Consider the following 17,041-nt stretch of genomic DNA (forward strand, 5'->3'; position numbering starts at 1 on the left):
CTGCTGTCTGGCTTCCAAACCCCAGCTGGCTCTTCTCAGGATCCGCACCAGAGCTGGCTTCCCTGAAGTTTATGTAGGAGACCAAGGAGGGTCACAAGACCGCCTGTCTCCCTCCTGTCATCAAAAATAATATTTGCATTTGCATACATTGGCACTTCAAGCTTCTTTAAAATTGTCACATATATTTTCTTATTTGAGCCAAACAGGGAAGTAGAGCCAGAACCGTTAGCTTTACCAAGAAAGAAACTGGGGTCAGAGAGGTTAAGGGACTTCCTCAAGGACCAAGGACCGGAAGTGGTTGAACAGGCAATGTGGCCCTGTTTGGAGTCCCGCACACCTGGGTTCCTGTCGTAGCTCTGCTTCATAGTCAATTTAACCAATGTGGATGCCTTCTTTGATGTCTCCAAGCTTAATTTTCCTCTGGTTGAACAAGGACATTAAAGGACCCGACCCAGGGCGCCTGGGGGCACACTCGGTTAAGCATCCGACTCTTGGTTTTGGCTCAGGTCATGATCTCAGGGTTGTGAGATCGAGCCCTGCTTCCAGCTCTGTGCTCAGTCTGCTTGAGATGCTCTCGTTCTGCCCCCCCCCACCCCCAACTCACTGGCATGAGTGCTCTCTCTCTCTCTCTAAATATATGAATACATCTTTAAAGGACCCGACCCACACCCTTCGTAGGAAGATGAAGCAAGATGAAGCATGAATGTCGTTGGTTAACCCTGTGCCAGGGACATTATGGGCTCCTGCTGTGGACATACAGCTCACTTGGATCCAGACCCAAGTTGTTCATCTCGGCAAAGGGTTTCTGTGTGCCACCCACACCACCCCCCAGCACTTCGGGGGCCTGGAGGAGCCCAGAGGGCAGTGCCAGACGCACAACCTGGACATGATGCTGGTGGATGGGGGCCTCCGTTTACCCAGCTCAGGATTCATATATCAGCTCCCTCCCTGTTTCTCCGGGAACGATCCCTGCAGTGTACCAGAATCTGAATTGTTCAGATAAATGAGCTCTTTGTTCCTGCTTCCTCCAAGCGCTGTTTCATTCACTTTTTAAAGCATTAATACTTTTTTTTTTTTTTCAGAGAGAGACAGTGCACGAGCAGGGGAGCGGGTGAGGTGAGGGGCAGAGGGAGAGGGAGAAAGAGAATCCCAAGCAGGCTCCATGCTTAGCACAGAGCCCAACATGGGGCTTGATCTCATGACCCTGAGATCATGACCGAGCCAAAACCAAGTTGGTCGCTTAACCTGACTGAGCCCAGGCGCCCCAAATTAATTAATACTTTTATCACAGTAATATGTGATGCAGTTTAAAGTCAGATGGTTCGGGGCGCCTGGGTGGTTCAGTTGGTTAAGTGACTGCCTTCGGCTCAGGTCATGATCCTGGAGTCCCTGGATCGAGTCCCGCATTGGGCTCCCTGCTTGGCGGGGAGTCTGCTTCTCCCTCTGACCCTCCCCCCCCCCCCATGGGCTCTCTCTCTCTCTCTCTCTCTCATTCTTTCTCTGTAAAATAAATAAAATATTTAAAAAAAATAAAGTCAGATGGTTCTAAGGGCTTATTATGAAAAAAAGCCCACTCCCCAAGTCCCACCACCTTCAACAATTTTAGCTGTTTCTTCTGGGTTTTGCCTATATCCAAATAAGTTGGCACAAGGCATTATTCCTTGATTATATCCATTTTAGATTTATTGAATTCCAACTGAGATGGGTGAAGATTAAGGTCTCCAATACAATCACCCACACTTTCCCGTTTCCCATTTTCCCAAAATGGTGGTAAGCCCAATTCTGGGTAAAGGCCCACAGCTGACAGCATTACATTAGTATGACTAATCCAAGCAGCATCCTCTGGTTGTGATTCCCATTTTAGACAACCCCTCGTTTTACCTAAAGGTAATAATTGCCTTGCTGTTACTTGTTTAGTTTCTACGGGCCCATCATTTTTTTCCCCAAGACCTCCTACAGACTCCCAAATGAATGCGCATGTCAATTTCCAAATGCATCGAGTAATTCATCCATTCCTCTCTTTGGTTTGGTTTTTATTGTTGCCTCCTTTGTAGTTTGTCCTGGGACCTCCCTGTAGCCACCGTCCATCCTCTCACTCCAGTCTGGATCTGGCCTCGTCCGCAGCCCTCAGCACCAGACCCCCTTCCCCATCCCGTCAGTCCTTCACCCAGCTCTGGAGTGTGTCCTCTGTTTCCTGGATCCCGAGTCTCCCTGTGTTTTGTTTTATGCCATTGTTTCACTGGAGAGCATCCTCCCAATAAACCCAGGGAAAGTGCATGTGGGAAGTGCAGTGTTAGGGTCCTTGTATATCTGAAAAAGTCTTTCTGCTACCTTTATATCTGATCAATAGTTTGAGTAGATATGGAAATACCGAATGAAGACATCTCTCAGAATATCAAAGGTGTTGCTTTAGAGTTTGCTCCGGAGAAGTTTGCTGTGCTGTACATTGTATGCGGACCCTCTCTCCCTCTCCTGCCACCACCCATGGTATCTTTTAGGATTTCCTCTTTATTCCTCTTCATCTGAAATTTTAGGGCGGTATGCCTTGAAATGGGTCTTTGTAAATCCGCTAGGTTGTGTATTCATTGGGGACTTTTAGACTGGAGATTGGTATTCTTCTTCAGCTCTGGGAGATTTTTCTGTACTATTTCTTTGATGATGTCTCCTCTGTTTTCTCTGTGCTCTCCCTATGGAACTCCTGTTAATTGGATGCTGGGCACAGCCTCCTGCTTTGATACCTTGTATCTCCTATTTTCCATTTCCCTCTTTTTATTCTACTTCCTGGAAGATTTCATCAATATGATGTTTAATCTCTATTGGCTTTTTAACCTTTGCATTACATGTATACATTGTATTGTCTCTTATCCTGTTACTGCCTTTAAATTTAACATTCTTTTATTGTTTCAATATTAATTATGCATGTTCTGTGTCCTTTCTGTTTCCTTTCGGTTCTTTTTTTTTTTTTTCCTGCCTGTGTATTTCCTAGTTTGGTCTCTGTCTTTCATATAGGAGACTTGCCTCAATCGTCTGTTGATCTTGGTCTATCCATCCATGTAGAAGAGTGAGGTGCCTGGGAGGGGGTGGTCTCCTGGTGGATAGCCCTGGGGACCAATCCACTGGCAAGCTGGTTCTTTCAGTAGGAAGCCTGAATGGCAGTGTTTGGGTGTCCTTTGTCGTGGCTCTTCATTCTCTCCAGAGGAGAATCTTCCCACTTCCTGTCTGGGCCCGTCCTCCACTTCCAGGGTAGGGTAGGGAACCCCTCCACTTGGGGAATAGACTCCCTTTCTAATCCTGGTGCATTTGATGGGGGCCTCATTCCAGCTTCCTGTTCATCTTCTCCAGAGAACAAACCTCTGACCTTTTCAACAGCAGAAAAGTGAGGAAAGATGTTTCATTTTGTTTTGTTCTGTTTGTAATTTTCCCCAGACTAGGAGCACCACCTTCCTGCCTTCCACTCTTTCTTCACCAGGAGGCAGAACCCATGACCCAGTGGGTTTCTCCCTCATATCCCCTTGCTTTATACTTTACAGTCCCGTGTTTTGTGCAAAAAGAGCAGGAAAATATAGTCATAATCAATCCAAGTTGCCGAGGATTAGAATATGGTCACGAGAGAACAGGGTTCTAAGCGTGAACTTTAAGTGGAGCAGGATGAGGTACAGAATGGGGGTCTCTGACACCCCACACAGCTGCATGCTCAACAGCATTTCTGATGTGTTGTTTTTTTTTTTTAAGATTTTATTTATTTGACAGAGAGAGCGAAAGAGAGGGAGAGAGCATGAGCCAGGGAGAGGGGCAGAGGGAAAGGGAGAAACAGACTCCTCCTTGAACAGGGAGCCTGATGCGGGGCTCAATCCAGGAACCCTGTGATCATGACCTGAGCCGAAGCAGATGCTTATTAACCAACTGAGCCACCCAGGCGCCCCTCTGATGTGTTTTAACTCACAAGGAAAGAACATTTATGACCAGGGGATAGATAGAACTCATTTAGAAATGTGTATCTTGTTCAATGGGGAACTCCCATCGGAAGTCTACCCTTGATGTTGTGTGTTTCCTGGAAAATCACACAAGAAAGCAGAGCACTCCTGCCAAGGCTTCTGTCTTTAGAAGTGGATTCCCATGCCAAACTGAAGAAGCCCATAGGCCAGCCCCGCAGGAGGCGGTGGGCTTGTCCCACCCGATGGGAGTGATTGGGTGGATGTGGATTCTGATCTCAGCTCTTGCCCCACCTTTGGGCTACGGGACTGAATCCTGCCTTCTCTCCACCGATAAAGGGAAATCGCTGTCAAAAATTAGTCACCACAATGATTTTCAAAAGTCTTGCAAACCACAAGTGCTAGGTCATAAAATGTTAAAATTTAACAATTTAAAATTTTAAATTTAAAAATTTAAAAATTTTTAAAAAGAAGGAATTCCAAAGATAATATGGGATTGACCATCCACTCTTAAATATATATGTCACACTTAAATGCTTGATCTCAACGCTTATCCTGTGCAACAATGATAACCAAAGAAACAGAACACATGATCACCATCTAAAGATGGACTGCAGTGTCCCTCTTTGGGTTGGAGGGAAAGTTGGCATGAGCGTTCTTCAGAGTGAATTTTTATGATCACCTTCCATGACCTATCACTGAACTAGGCATATAGACAATGCTCAGGAATTTGTTCTTAATAGATTGCTTTCCAATCCCAGGGAGCAAGGATTTGTGTATTTCCTATGAAATTAGCAAGTCTGGTGCCTGCATGTACCCACTGAGAGCAGATCATGTCAGAAAAGAAAAAGCGTGGGCGCCTGGGTGGCTCAGTTGGTTAAGCGACTGCTTTCGGCTCAGGTCATGATCCTGGAGTCCCGGGATCGAGTCCCGCATCGGGCTCCCTGCTCAGCGGGGAGTCTGCTTCTCCCTCTGACCCTCTTCCCTCTCGTGCTATCTCTCATTCTCTCTCACTCAAATAAATAAATGAAAATTTTTTTAAAAATCAGTTTAAAAAAAAAAGAAAAAGCTTAAAATTCCTGCTTTATGTGGGCTGGGGGTCTTGCTCCGTCTTTTCTGAGATGTCCACATTGGTCTGGGAACCTCCCATGTTACTGAAATTTAAATAAGCATCCTTGGGCCACATTTGCTATGTAGGGCGAAACACCATCACTCTCGCTGAAATTGAAGTAAGTGGTCTTTATCCAAGATCTTCAAAGAGCTTTGCTAGTGAGTAGATTGTATCATCTCATCTGAAGATGAGAGAAACAAAGCCCGCAAATCAGACCGCACAGGACAAAGGACCCAACATAAGTCTTAGTCTCAGACCTTCAGAGTCCTAGTCCTTATCTCTTAGTTTGATTATTACAGGGTTAGTGTGTGTGCTCATATGACGGGGTGGGAGGAAAAAAAGGACAGAGAGGGACTTTTGTTTTCAATTCTAGAAATAAATTCACTTGGGCTCATCATCTTGGTGGTGCCTGTGACCTCTACAAGAGAGACTCCCTGGGGTCACGACCCGGGCTGTAAACAGGAGACAGCAGGAGGAATCACTGTGCCACAAAGTGAGAGCATGGGGGCCCAGCCTGAGTGGCATGTACCCCAGTGGCTCATCAGCCAAACATGAAGTAACTTGACTGATGAAAAACTGGCAAAGGGCTAAGGACGACGGTTGTGCAAGACCGAGTCGGTCCTGTCCCTCACCGCAACCCCGGTTTGCTCGAGGCATCTTCATGCTGCCGTTATGGGTTGTGCAATGACCTGGGGTACATATACAGGCACAGGGAGGCCAACTCTGGGCATCAGGGCCACTTGGATGATACACTCACACTCGTAGACACACACCCACACAATGCTGTCCTCCTCTTTAAAAAAATACGTCTTCCCAACGATTCCTATAAATGGTCAACAGTGCTCAAGAACAGAGGCAACACTGGGGAGGTCAGATTACAAACCCCCGTGTGCCCAAATAAATACTACAACCAGGATGTTTGTAGTGTGTCTTGGGGTTTCCAGATCACCCCTCCGTGTCCTCACCAAACTCAGTAAAATAATTGGAAAAGAAATCATTATCCCCCTTCTCCTGATGAGGAAGATGAAACTCGAGGAGATCCGTTGATTCATTCAATGTCCCAGAGCTGTTGGGGGATGGGAACTAGAACTTGGAACTTTCCAGCGAGGGTAGAAATGATCTTAAGGAGGATGGCAAGAAACTGTAATCTTTAGGCATTTTGTGGTAAGAAGAGGAGTGGTGGTGGTTGGTGAGGGTTGACTGAGAAAACCCTTGGGCTGACTCTGCAAATTGTTCTGGATGGACTTGGTATAGATCATCCTCACTGAAATCTTGTCATCCTATCGTATGGTGGTTAATCACGTTTTCTGTTACAATTATCTTATTCATCTTATGTGGAAAATTGGAATTTCTGTTGTTCAAATCCGACCACGGAGGAATGCTTTTCATTAAGATCCCTGAGCTGTGTGAAGACCACCACCAAGCCCCTCAGAGCAAGGGGATCGTGAAGAGGACCTCCAGTGCTCAGTACTTTTGGAAAAAGTCTTTAACACCTGCCGCTCACGGTTCTCCTGGGGCCATTTATTTGGAACTCTTGGAGACCCACAGATGGAAATCTTTCTGAGAATATTGTTCACAGTTACACTGCTGATAAATGACCTCAGGCCTCTTCCCTCGGCTAGTGAATCACCTGGGATCAAACAATGCTGAGTGGGAGGAAGTGGGGCCATCCTCCCCAACCCCACTCTGAGCGTCCAAGCGCACACCTGCAGATAGCCACGTTTTGTCTTTCCGTGGCATTTTTCAAAAGACCAAAGAAAGCCAAACATGTTACTCAGTAGTAAGACGGATGCCCAGAGTACACCCTGAATGGCCGTAATAACCAGAAGGCATCACATTCTCTTCTGCCAGCACCTTCTTCATACTCGTGCATCTAAGGTAAAGTTCTTACATGCCCATCAGACCACCCTGGATTCCCAGGCAAGATTGGAGCTCAGCAAACACCCCGAAGATGCGCCTCTCCAGTGGCTCTGAGAGCCTCAGGGGCACAGAGGAGGGTCATACCCTGGCCTCTGGGTCAGGCCAGCTGGGCAACACCTACAGCTCTTTCCTGACGGGTCTTCTCCCACTCCCCCTGTCCCATGCTGTCCTCAGCTAGCGAAAACCCAGCGCCGACTTGGCATGCCCTCTTTGTCGTCTCGTGCAGCTTATTTTCTCTGCTGGAGCAGAGACTCGTGAAAGATACCACCACCTCTGGATTGCCAGAGAAGTCATGTAAGAATAAGGCAGAGCTGTCTTTTGGATGGTTAGGTGGCAACTCTCTTCCATCGGGTTGTGTAAGCGTGCACGCTGTCTGAACCACTTCAGTCTTTAATCCTTTTCCCTCTTCCTGGCCACGTTTTGACTCGCCCTGTTTTTTTAATATCTTCCCTGGGAGACGGTCAAGGTCGGAGAAGGTGAAAACTCACCCCAGTTGAAGGGCGAGGATGCCCAGTTACCCTGAGGATGGGTGCGGTGAGGGAGAACTTGGGTAAATTGGGGCAGGCCTTGAATCATGCATTTTTGGTAGGTTTGACTCTAAATAATGGCACGTTCCAGTTCACATTCACCACCAGGTTCGTCTCTGACAGACTCTCCTGGAATTGTATAACGGACTGCATAAAATAAAATGAAATTTTCAAAGACCTTCCTCTGCCTTTGCTAACCTGCCCCTCCCCTCTGGTACATTTTCATTTAGCAGATGAGTCAAATAATGAACTAAAAGCTATGTTCACACTTAAAAGGGTTGTTCCTGATGGCTGGTTTTGAGTTGCATGCTAGTTATAAGCCTCTCCTCGAAGGTTAACGATTAGCCCGCCATCGACCATTAGCTGCACTGTGGGTGTAAATGTTTGACAGGAGAGCACACATCCCCGTACGGGACCGTGCGCGTGAGCGCTCAGCATGTCCTTGGTGGGAATGGAAAGGAACGGCGTGTGAGTAGAAATGGGCCATTGTGGAAACCCTGGACAGTGTTCCTGTTAATTTGTACACTGTTAAATGATTTACATTCTGATGGGATCTGGTAATCCCCGAAGGGCAATTGCACGCATTCCCCTGTCTCCCAACCCTGACAGTCTATATCAATTATGGTGGCCGTAAAGCTCTCTCGGCTGGTTACGCATAAAGAATTATTGTGCCCGATTCTTCCATCTGTTCTCTCCTTGGTTCTCTTAGCCCACACTTCTAAGGTGGTTCGGTAGCAAATATGATTATCCATCTTTGTAATTACTGAGCCTGAAAGAGCCCAAATGAGATCCCTCCTTCAAAAGATACAGGCTTGCTTGAGTGTGTTGTTTTGAACTCCATGATCCAGTTGTGGACCACAAAAAGAAATTAATTAGAAAACCATGAGTTTGGTTTATAATTCAAGGGAAAAGTAACTCTAGTTTTAGCTAACTTTGATGATAGATACAGTTCTGAGAACATGTTGGCTGAGACCAAGTCCTTATTTTTTTTACTAGAAAGAGAATTGACATAGTAGTTGCAGGTGTACAACATAATGATCCAATATTTGTGTACCTTGTGAAATGATTCCCAGAGTAGGTCTAGTTAGTATCCATCACCCCACATATACATTTTTTTTCTTGCGATGAGAACTTTCAAGATCTACCTCTCTTAGCAGCCTTCAAATATACGGTATAATAACCACTATAGTTACTGTGGTGTATATTACATCCTCAGGACTTACTTATTTTATAAACTGGGAAGTTTTTACCTGTTGATCCCCTTTACCCACTTCCCCCGCTGCCACCCCCCTGCCTCTGGCAACCACCAACCTGTTCTCTGTATCTATGAATTTTAATTTCCTTTCTTTCTTTTGGATTCCACGTATAAGTGATATCATATAATACTCGTCTTTCTCTGTCTAGCTTATTTCACTTAGCATAATGCCTTCAAGATCCATCCATGGTGTTCCAATGGCAAGATTTTGTCCTTTTTTATGGCTGAGTAATATTCCATAGTGTGTCTATCCCACATTTTCTTTATCCATTCATCAGTTGATGGACACTTAGGTTATTTCCATGTTTACAGCTGGCTGTCATAAATAATGCTGCAGTGAACAGGGGGGTGAAGATCTTTTTTCGAATTGGTGTTTTCATTTCCTTCGGACAAGTACCCAGAAGTGGACTTGCTGGGTCATAGGCTATTTCTATTTTTAATTTTTTGAGGAACCTCCATTGTGTTTTCTGTAGAGGCTGCCCCACTTTATACCCCCACTGAGAGTGCACAAGGGTTCCTTTTTCTCCACATGCTCACCAACACATGCCATTTCTTGTCTTTTTGATAATAGCCATTCTAACAAATGTCAGGTGATAACCCCTGAATCCTTATTGACTTAGGCGAATGCATGCACTCCGGGAGGTCCACCTGCTAGACAAGAGGTTGCAGGATTGTTTCCAGCCTCCTCTTAAGGCCTTGTGGCTTTGGGAGAGTCCTTTGACATTTTTGGATTTCTGATCTCAATAAAAGCAGAGGGCTGGGCTAGCTGGTGTCGTCGAAGCCTTGCTTAGCTCTAACGTGCTGTGGTCCCGTCCGCTGTAGCATCTAGTGATATGAGAGAGAGAAAAAGAAAAAAATGGACATTTCTACTGAAGTTTCAAAACAGAAGTACATTAGTTCATTTGTTTATTATTTTTCTGTGCTAATGGACTCCAGAGTTCCCTCTGTTTGTTTTTTTTAAGATCTTATTTATTTGACAGAGAGAGAGAGAGCACAAGAAGGGAGCACAAGCAGCAGAGGGAAAGGGGGAGGGAGAAGCAGGCTCCCCGCTGAGCAAGGAGCCCCACTCTGGCCTCGATCCCAGTATGCTGGGATCATGACCCGAGCAGAAGGCAGACACTTAATCGACTGAGCCACCCAGGCGCCCCAGAGTTCCCTCTGTTTCTAAGATCTAAACTGTATATGGCAATACAGTGTCATGCACTTAAAATCTGTGAAGAGGGTAGATCTCATGTTAAGTGTTTTGTACCATGTGGTAAACACACACACACATAAAGGGACACGAAGACACTTTTGGAGGTGATGGATGTGTTTATCACCTTCAGTGTGGTGATGGTATCACAGATGTTTGCACACAGCCTCACTCCTCAAATTGTATATATTAAACATGCAGGGTTTTTGTGTATCAATTACACCTTAAACAGGTGTTTAGGAAACAGATATGAACTATATACATATTGAAATATATATGTATTCGATTTTTTTCAAAAACCACGGAGAGGTTTATGTCCTTTTAAGACCATATCCATAGATCGTGATTAAATATTTTTTTTAAAAAAGATTTTATTTATTTGACAGAGGGAGACACAGCAAGAAAGGGAACACAAGCAGGGGGAGCGGCAGGGGGAGAGGGAGAAGCAGGCTTCCCGCCGGGCAGGGAGCCCGATGCGGGGCTCGATCCCAGGACCCTGGGATCATGACCTGAGCCGAAGGCAGACGCTTAACGACTGAGCCACCCAGACACCCCATGATTAAGTATTTAAGGAAAGAAGCATTTTTAAACTTAGACTCTGTGGGGCACCTGGGTGGCTCAGTCAGATCCCAGGGTCCTGGGATGGAGCCCCGCATCGGGCTCCCTGCTCAGCGGGGACCCTCTCCCTCTGCCTGCCGCTCCCCCTGCTTGTGCTCGCTCTCTCTGACAAATAAGTAAATTAATTCTTTAAAAAAATAAAAAATAAATAAATAAACTTAGATTCTGTGGCAATGCTGGTCTAAAGAACTCTCTGCAATGACGGAAGTGCCCTGTATCTGCTCCGAACCCGTGGTAGCCAATAGCTACATCCAACTGTTAGTGCTTGAAGCAATGAGGCCATTGCAATGAGAAACTGTATTTTTAATTTCATTTCCTTTTAATTTGAAGAGTTACAATCCTGTTATGACTTTTTTTTTTCTTCAATAAAGCCTTACTCCTGGTTCTAAGGTAGAGTTTACAAAGAAAACACAGTTGGATATCAAGTAACCTTACTCCATTGATGAACCAGATTAACAAATTTGTAAAACACTCAGGACTGGCCCACAACCTGATTTCTCAAGATTTAACAGATAAGGCCTTTGAGGTGACTGAGAAGGCCCAGGACCACTGGGTCCCTTCTGGCTAAAAGCCGTGAATGGGATGTCAGGGAGCATTTGGGGTCAAGTCATTCAGACCACAGATATTCTGAGGGTTTGAGATTCTGGGGTATAGCTCAGAAAAGGAAGACCGGGCCTTTTTTTAAGGAGATGTTGTAAAGAAATCAGTAAAAGTACCAAACTTACCTTCCTTGTTGATTTTTCCTTTCAGGAGCTGATCGACGTTGACAGTGAAGTGGTATTTGAATTGGCCTCCTATATTTTACAGGTAGGTTGTTCTGCCCTCATCTGTGCATCCCAGAGCCAGACCCAGAAGAGACAGGAATAAGATTTAGCATCCACAGCTAGCTGCCATATCCTCTCCCTATTCATCATCTTAATTATTTATAGCACTAACGGGAAGGAGCTACGCCATAGCAGTAAATAGGAGCTTCTGGTATTCCCAAGTTTTATCATGGTGTCTCTCTGCAAAGGAAAACTGTGTGTATATCATTAGTCTGGGGGAAACTGAGATTCATTCAGTGACTCCATTTTCTTCAGGTTTGGTGCCCTCCCCACTCTGGAGAAAGCCAAGTCAATAGCAGAATTAATTGTCAAGAGAATCATTTCATACCGTGTGGAAAGGCAAGGAGAGACCGTTAGCTTATGCGTAAAAGAGTTATTAATGAAAATTAGCAACAATGACAAATTAATCACACTGGCAAGATGAATTGAAAGAAGGTCATTAATTTATTTCTCCCAGAAAGCTTTATTGAACAACTACCATATTCAAGGCATGGTGCTAGATTCATTAAAGGTTCCATGGTTCCTCTGTAGTATAATCGGGAAGGAGCCCACAGTACAAGACAACACAATTAACTCGAGACAGAGACAGCTCTACCCAGACACACCTTCCGATTCCGAATCTTTAAACTAGAAAAAGGTAAACCAGGGTCTAGGAAGGGGAAATGTGTATTTTGCCATTATGAATCGCTTTCTTTGTATATAACTTTCTAAAGTGTAATTTAGTGTCTCGGATTCAGGTGGCAAATGCCTGGTCTTTCCTTGTCGGCTTCCTGTAGCAGATTGGACAACAGAAGTAGTAAGCTGAGCTTCCTCAGTACAGAAGTTGTCGTGACCAGGGAATGTGTTTGAAAGTCTGGCACACTGGACTGGAACGTTTCACTGACGTTGACTTTTTTTCTTCTACAGGAGGCAAAGGGAGATTTTTCTAGGTGAGTTTACAAAAGGTTGGGGGGTTTTTTGGTTTTGTTATTTTGGGGGGTCATGTGCTCTGTTACATCTCTATTAAAAGAAATTATTCTTTGGATCCTTTGTAGGAGGACAGTGCTTTCATATTATATATTAATGATGAGCTCCAACTACCTCAGGCAGAGGAAACGTTATAATAGCAAGGAGGATCTTCTGTACTAAATGAAAAGCCTAGAGGTGACTAAAAGCTGAGAGTCACACCTAGTGTCACCCATGGCCATTGTCTAGAGGGTTGTCAGGTTGCCCAAGTGTGTCCATGGAGTCGGGAATCACCACTCTGGTGTGAACAGGGCTTCAGATAACCCTGTGATGTGGATATCTTTTTTTCTCTCTCTCATTTTTAGTCCCCTGACCCTCCAGAGGACAAATGCTATCCCATAGGGAGATTGCCTTCATAAAAGTATTACAGTCCTCCGCTTCTACTTTTCTTCCTTCTCTAGATAGTACACTGGAGAGAATGTCAACACTTAACCACTGGGGACACTGTGGGCTGCTTATTAACCCCGTAGAAATGCCAGCTTCAGCCTTGCCGTTCATTCCCTGAGGCATCGCCTGCCACCCCACGTGGTTGCATTGCCTCTCAGCTTCTCATGATCGCAACTGGAGCCTGTACAGAATAGGGAGGGGAGCCCCCCACCAACAGGACTGTCTGCTCAAAGACAGGCGTGACTCCTGGTATTCTGTGTTATTGAACTCCCTGAGAGATGTCTGGGATAGCCTGTGTGTTAGAATCAGGGTCTAAAGGTCCAAGAAAACAGAGTGTCAGGGCGTAGCATTCTGGCTTATCGATAGGAAATTAGCAAAATTGGCATTAAAAAGAAAAACAAATCCTGCCTCTACTCCTTGAAGGAACTTGTGTGTGTTCTCATGCTTTGGTGGATTTGATCTGTAACATAACTATCTTGGGTTTTGCAGGCCCTACAATCTCTGTTGTCATTACTCAGCTCTCCCTTTGCAAATGTAAAAGCAGCCACAGAGAGTAGGTAAATAAATGAACGTAACAGTGTTCCAATAAAACTTTATTTATAAACTTGGAAATCTGAATTCTGTATACATTTTCTTGTATCATGAAATACTATTCTTTTGATTTTTTTTTTTCCCTAACCATTTAAAGAATGTAAAAGCCATTCTTAGCTCGTGGGCCATATAAAAACAGGCAGAGGGCTGGATCTAGCTGGTGAGTTGCAGTGTGCTTACCCCGGATTCTAAAATGAGTCCCTTCAGCTCAGTTTGAATATTTGCATAAGGAGACCTCCAGGCCCTTTTTATTTAGACTTCCCAAGTTCTTGCTATAAAGCAGAGATAGTCAATTTTTTTTTTAAACTAAGGCTGTTTTACAGCCTGAACTGGAGACCTTAAACATTGTAGGTGGCCAATGACCATTGACCATATTTGTTGAATGAAACATTTTCTATATCCTGAAGATATCCTGTTTTTTATAGTTGTTACTTTTTTATGCCCTTCATTTAGCATTGGAATTGGGGGGGTTGATAAGTGCAGGGTCATTATACTTACAAAGGTTTCTGGTCTCATGAAAAATCATTTTAACAACCACAGGTCCAGTGGATTCTCTGAAGGTACTTTTCTCCCCTTGGCTTTCACGAGCTCTGAACTCTGCTGTAAATATTATTTATTTTTGAGAGTCCCCTGACAGGATGGAATGTGAACTGGGACCAGTGGAGTCTGGCCCCCCAGATCATGGGAACGTGTGGCCACAGGGATTGCCAAGGAGGAGGATGTGTAGGCCTGGCCTCCCAGTAATTCATGGCCCCCTAATGAGCTTGTGGAATGCCAGCTTGTGGGCCTCAGGGAAACAAAGGATCCTGCTTTAGCTTCATTTGTCAAAGCGCTGCCTCTCGGTTTGTTTGTCCCCAGCTGTCTGGCGAAAGAACTAGCCGCCAGGGGAGGGAGAGGTCAGACACCTTAGCCCAAAGGTCAGTTTATCTGCCAGCCTAGCACTCCCATCATGGAAGGTGGAGGTGATCTATTATGTGGGGTGCCCTGATAAACACCCGGTGTCTGCAGCAGGCCCGTTTGGAGGCTCCCGGGGCCTGGAGTTTGGGAAGAAGAGAAGTAATTCTAAATTCCTTGTTTGGGCCTCTTCCCACCTGGAGTTTGGGAAGAAGAGAAGTAATTCTAAATTCCTTGTTTGGGCCTCTTCCCACCTATGCCCAGGGAAAGCCCCAGAACATTGACGTCGATCATATTTGGTTTGGTGGCTGAACATTAGGCATGTTAGATGTCCCATTCTCATAATTGAGTATTTTAGAGTTATCTTTTGCCCTATTAATAATTAATGCAGAGCTGTGCCACCATAGTTGTATTTAACTGGAAGACCTCGACTTGTATACATACCCTGTAAATATAATACGTCTTCCTGAACAGTGTCAATAAAATGAGATGTCAGTTTAGAATACAGAGAACACCACAGAAGGCTTTTAATTTTTTTTAAGATTTATTTATTTATTCATTTATTCATTTATTTGTTTTAGTTTATTTATTTGACAGAGAGAGAGCAAGAGCACAAGCCGGGGGAACAGTAGAGGGAGGGGGAGAAGCAGGCTCCCTGCAAAGCAGGGAGCCCGACACAGGGCTCGATCCCAGGACCCTGGGATCACAACCTGAGCCAAAGGCAGACGCCTAATGACTGAGCCACCCAGGCACCTCAAGATTTATTTATTTATTTTAGAGAGAGAGAGAAAAAGAGTGTGAGCAGAGCGTGAAGGAGAGAGAGAGAATCCCAAGCAGACTCCCCACTGAGTGTGGAGCCCCACGTGGGACTTGATCCCTGGATCCTGAGATCATGACCTGAGCCAAATTCAAGAGTCAGACACTTACCTGACTGAACCACTTGGGTGCCCCTGCAGAGGGCTTTTAAATAAGGCATGGTCCAGGGCTTAAGTCTAGGATATTCTAGAATCTAGAGGCTTAAAGAACCTTTTTAAACTAATGGTCACACACGAAAGACAAAGTAACACTTTTATAACCGGAGGGTCCTGAATCTAACTTCCTAGAAGGCTATTTTGCCCCTGGGGGTGCTATTATTCTATATATTTACGTGTCAGTGAATATATATGAATTACATTGAGGGGAATGAATATTAAACATCTACAAATTATGGGAGTAGTTTCCTTGAAATACAAGAGGAAACGGGTTATTTTTACAAAAAGGAGAAGTCAAAAGTGCTGATATACTTTAATAGAAGGAGAACTGTGTATGGACAACTCAGAATCAAAATCCTCACAGGCTGTTCTGTTTCTTCTTTTGGACTTATTTTGCCCAGCAGACCCCTGAAGGCTTATTCTTACATAACTCCCTTTTCTTTCCAATGAGTGGAAATGCTCACCGTCCTGTCTTCTTGGACTTGGCCATGAAATGCTGGGTTGAGCAGTGCTGAAAGAAAATGACCAGGGTCTAGATAGATACGAAGCATTGTCCTTGGTAGGAAGAAATCTGTGTCATACATGTTCATATTCTAACATAATGGGACAGATTTGTGAGATAGCATTAAAGGTTTAGGAAGTGGTCTTATCTAAAAATAATATTTTCTCACTTGTATTATTTTCCTTAGCACAGCATGATAATCGTACTTCCCTTCCTGGTGTCTGTTTGTGTACAAAAATGAGTGTCCATCAACAATCCGGAAATGTAGAGTTGGCGTTTCTGTTTAAAAACCATTGAATAGCCTAAGAATTGCTAAGCGTGGCGGCTCTGTAGGCAGATGTTAGGTTGAGAAGGATCAACGCTGTTTAAAAACAGAAAGTTCTTATTTGATAATCGCTCCTGGACATTGGTCAGCTAACAAACACTCCCCGTGATTTATACATACTTTATGCATCACAAACGCTGCAGTGGTTTGAGCGCTGAACACCGATATTTCCTATTTAAAAAATTAAAGAAAAAACCTTGAGTTATTATAGGAAAATAATAATCTCTTCCTTAAAAAGGTCAGTGCCGGAACCCCTCATTGAATCAACTGAACAGGACATCCAGATTGTATAGTTACATTCTGATGTAATTTAACAGAAGACTTCTTGCTACATTGTATGCAAAAGCTTGATTATTTTTTTTTTCTCTAAGGGGACCTTTACTGAAAAGCCTTGTGACCAGTCTCTTATCTTGATTTGGAGAATCACCTCACATTTTACTTTCTATCAGCCCTTTTGATACTTCCAAAAGGGTGCCGCGAGAAAAGGAAAGAAAAATCGTTCTTAAACATTTTGTCAAATCAGTCAATTGATTAAAAAATAGCTTATGCTGAACAGCACAACTAAATGCCCAAATCACACTACCTTTAATATAAAGAACCATCCAAACATTAACAGGGACTAGTGAAAAAACATCTGTTATATAGAATTTTTTGTTAAGATTTATTGAAACCAGATCAGTAAAGCTCTGTTACACTGGGCCGTCTGTTGGGACCTGGAAATATCTTTGTTATAGAGGACCAGATGTACTGATGCTAATCATTAAAACAGGATTCTACCAGTATAAGATTTATCAGGACCAGTAAGCAAACAGCACCTGGAAAACACTGATATTAACATTTCACGTAAAGGTCTGTGGGCCACATTTTGCTTACCTGTTCTGCCGAGCCTGTCATGTGCCTAAGGGGCAGGAGAAGGGAAACCTACATCTGCAGGCTCTCTGTTCCAAAATAAACACAGCAACCACAGGAAAAGAAGTGAAGCTGTGA

The 17,041-nt window shown here is 44.3% G+C and overlaps 1 protein-coding gene across 11 annotated transcripts in view; it reads left to right on the plus strand.

Moving 5' to 3' along the window:
* FRMD4A (FERM domain containing 4A) overlaps window positions 1–17,041 on the plus strand; it is a 332,058-nt gene that overhangs the window by 208,736 nt on the left and 106,281 nt on the right. For all 11 annotated transcript variants that reach the window (XR_010411703.1, XM_064592040.1, XM_045874389.3 and 8 more), the window contains 2 exons: window positions 11,306–11,362; window positions 12,286–12,308. Coding sequence is in view for 10 of the 11 variants with exons in the window: in XM_064592040.1 (XP_064448110.1) it covers window positions 11,306–11,362; window positions 12,286–12,308 (80 nt within the window). In the remaining variant the exon portion in view is untranslated. The remainder of the gene's footprint in view (window positions 1–11,305; window positions 11,363–12,285; window positions 12,309–17,041) is intronic.

The sequence above is a fragment of the Mirounga angustirostris genome, unplaced genomic scaffold, assembly GCF_029215605.1.
Source record: "Mirounga angustirostris isolate CCGP_5_RB_7025 unplaced genomic scaffold, mMirAng1.0.hap1 SCAF_5, whole genome shotgun sequence".
NCBI lineage: Eukaryota > Metazoa > Chordata > Mammalia > Carnivora > Phocidae > Mirounga > Mirounga angustirostris.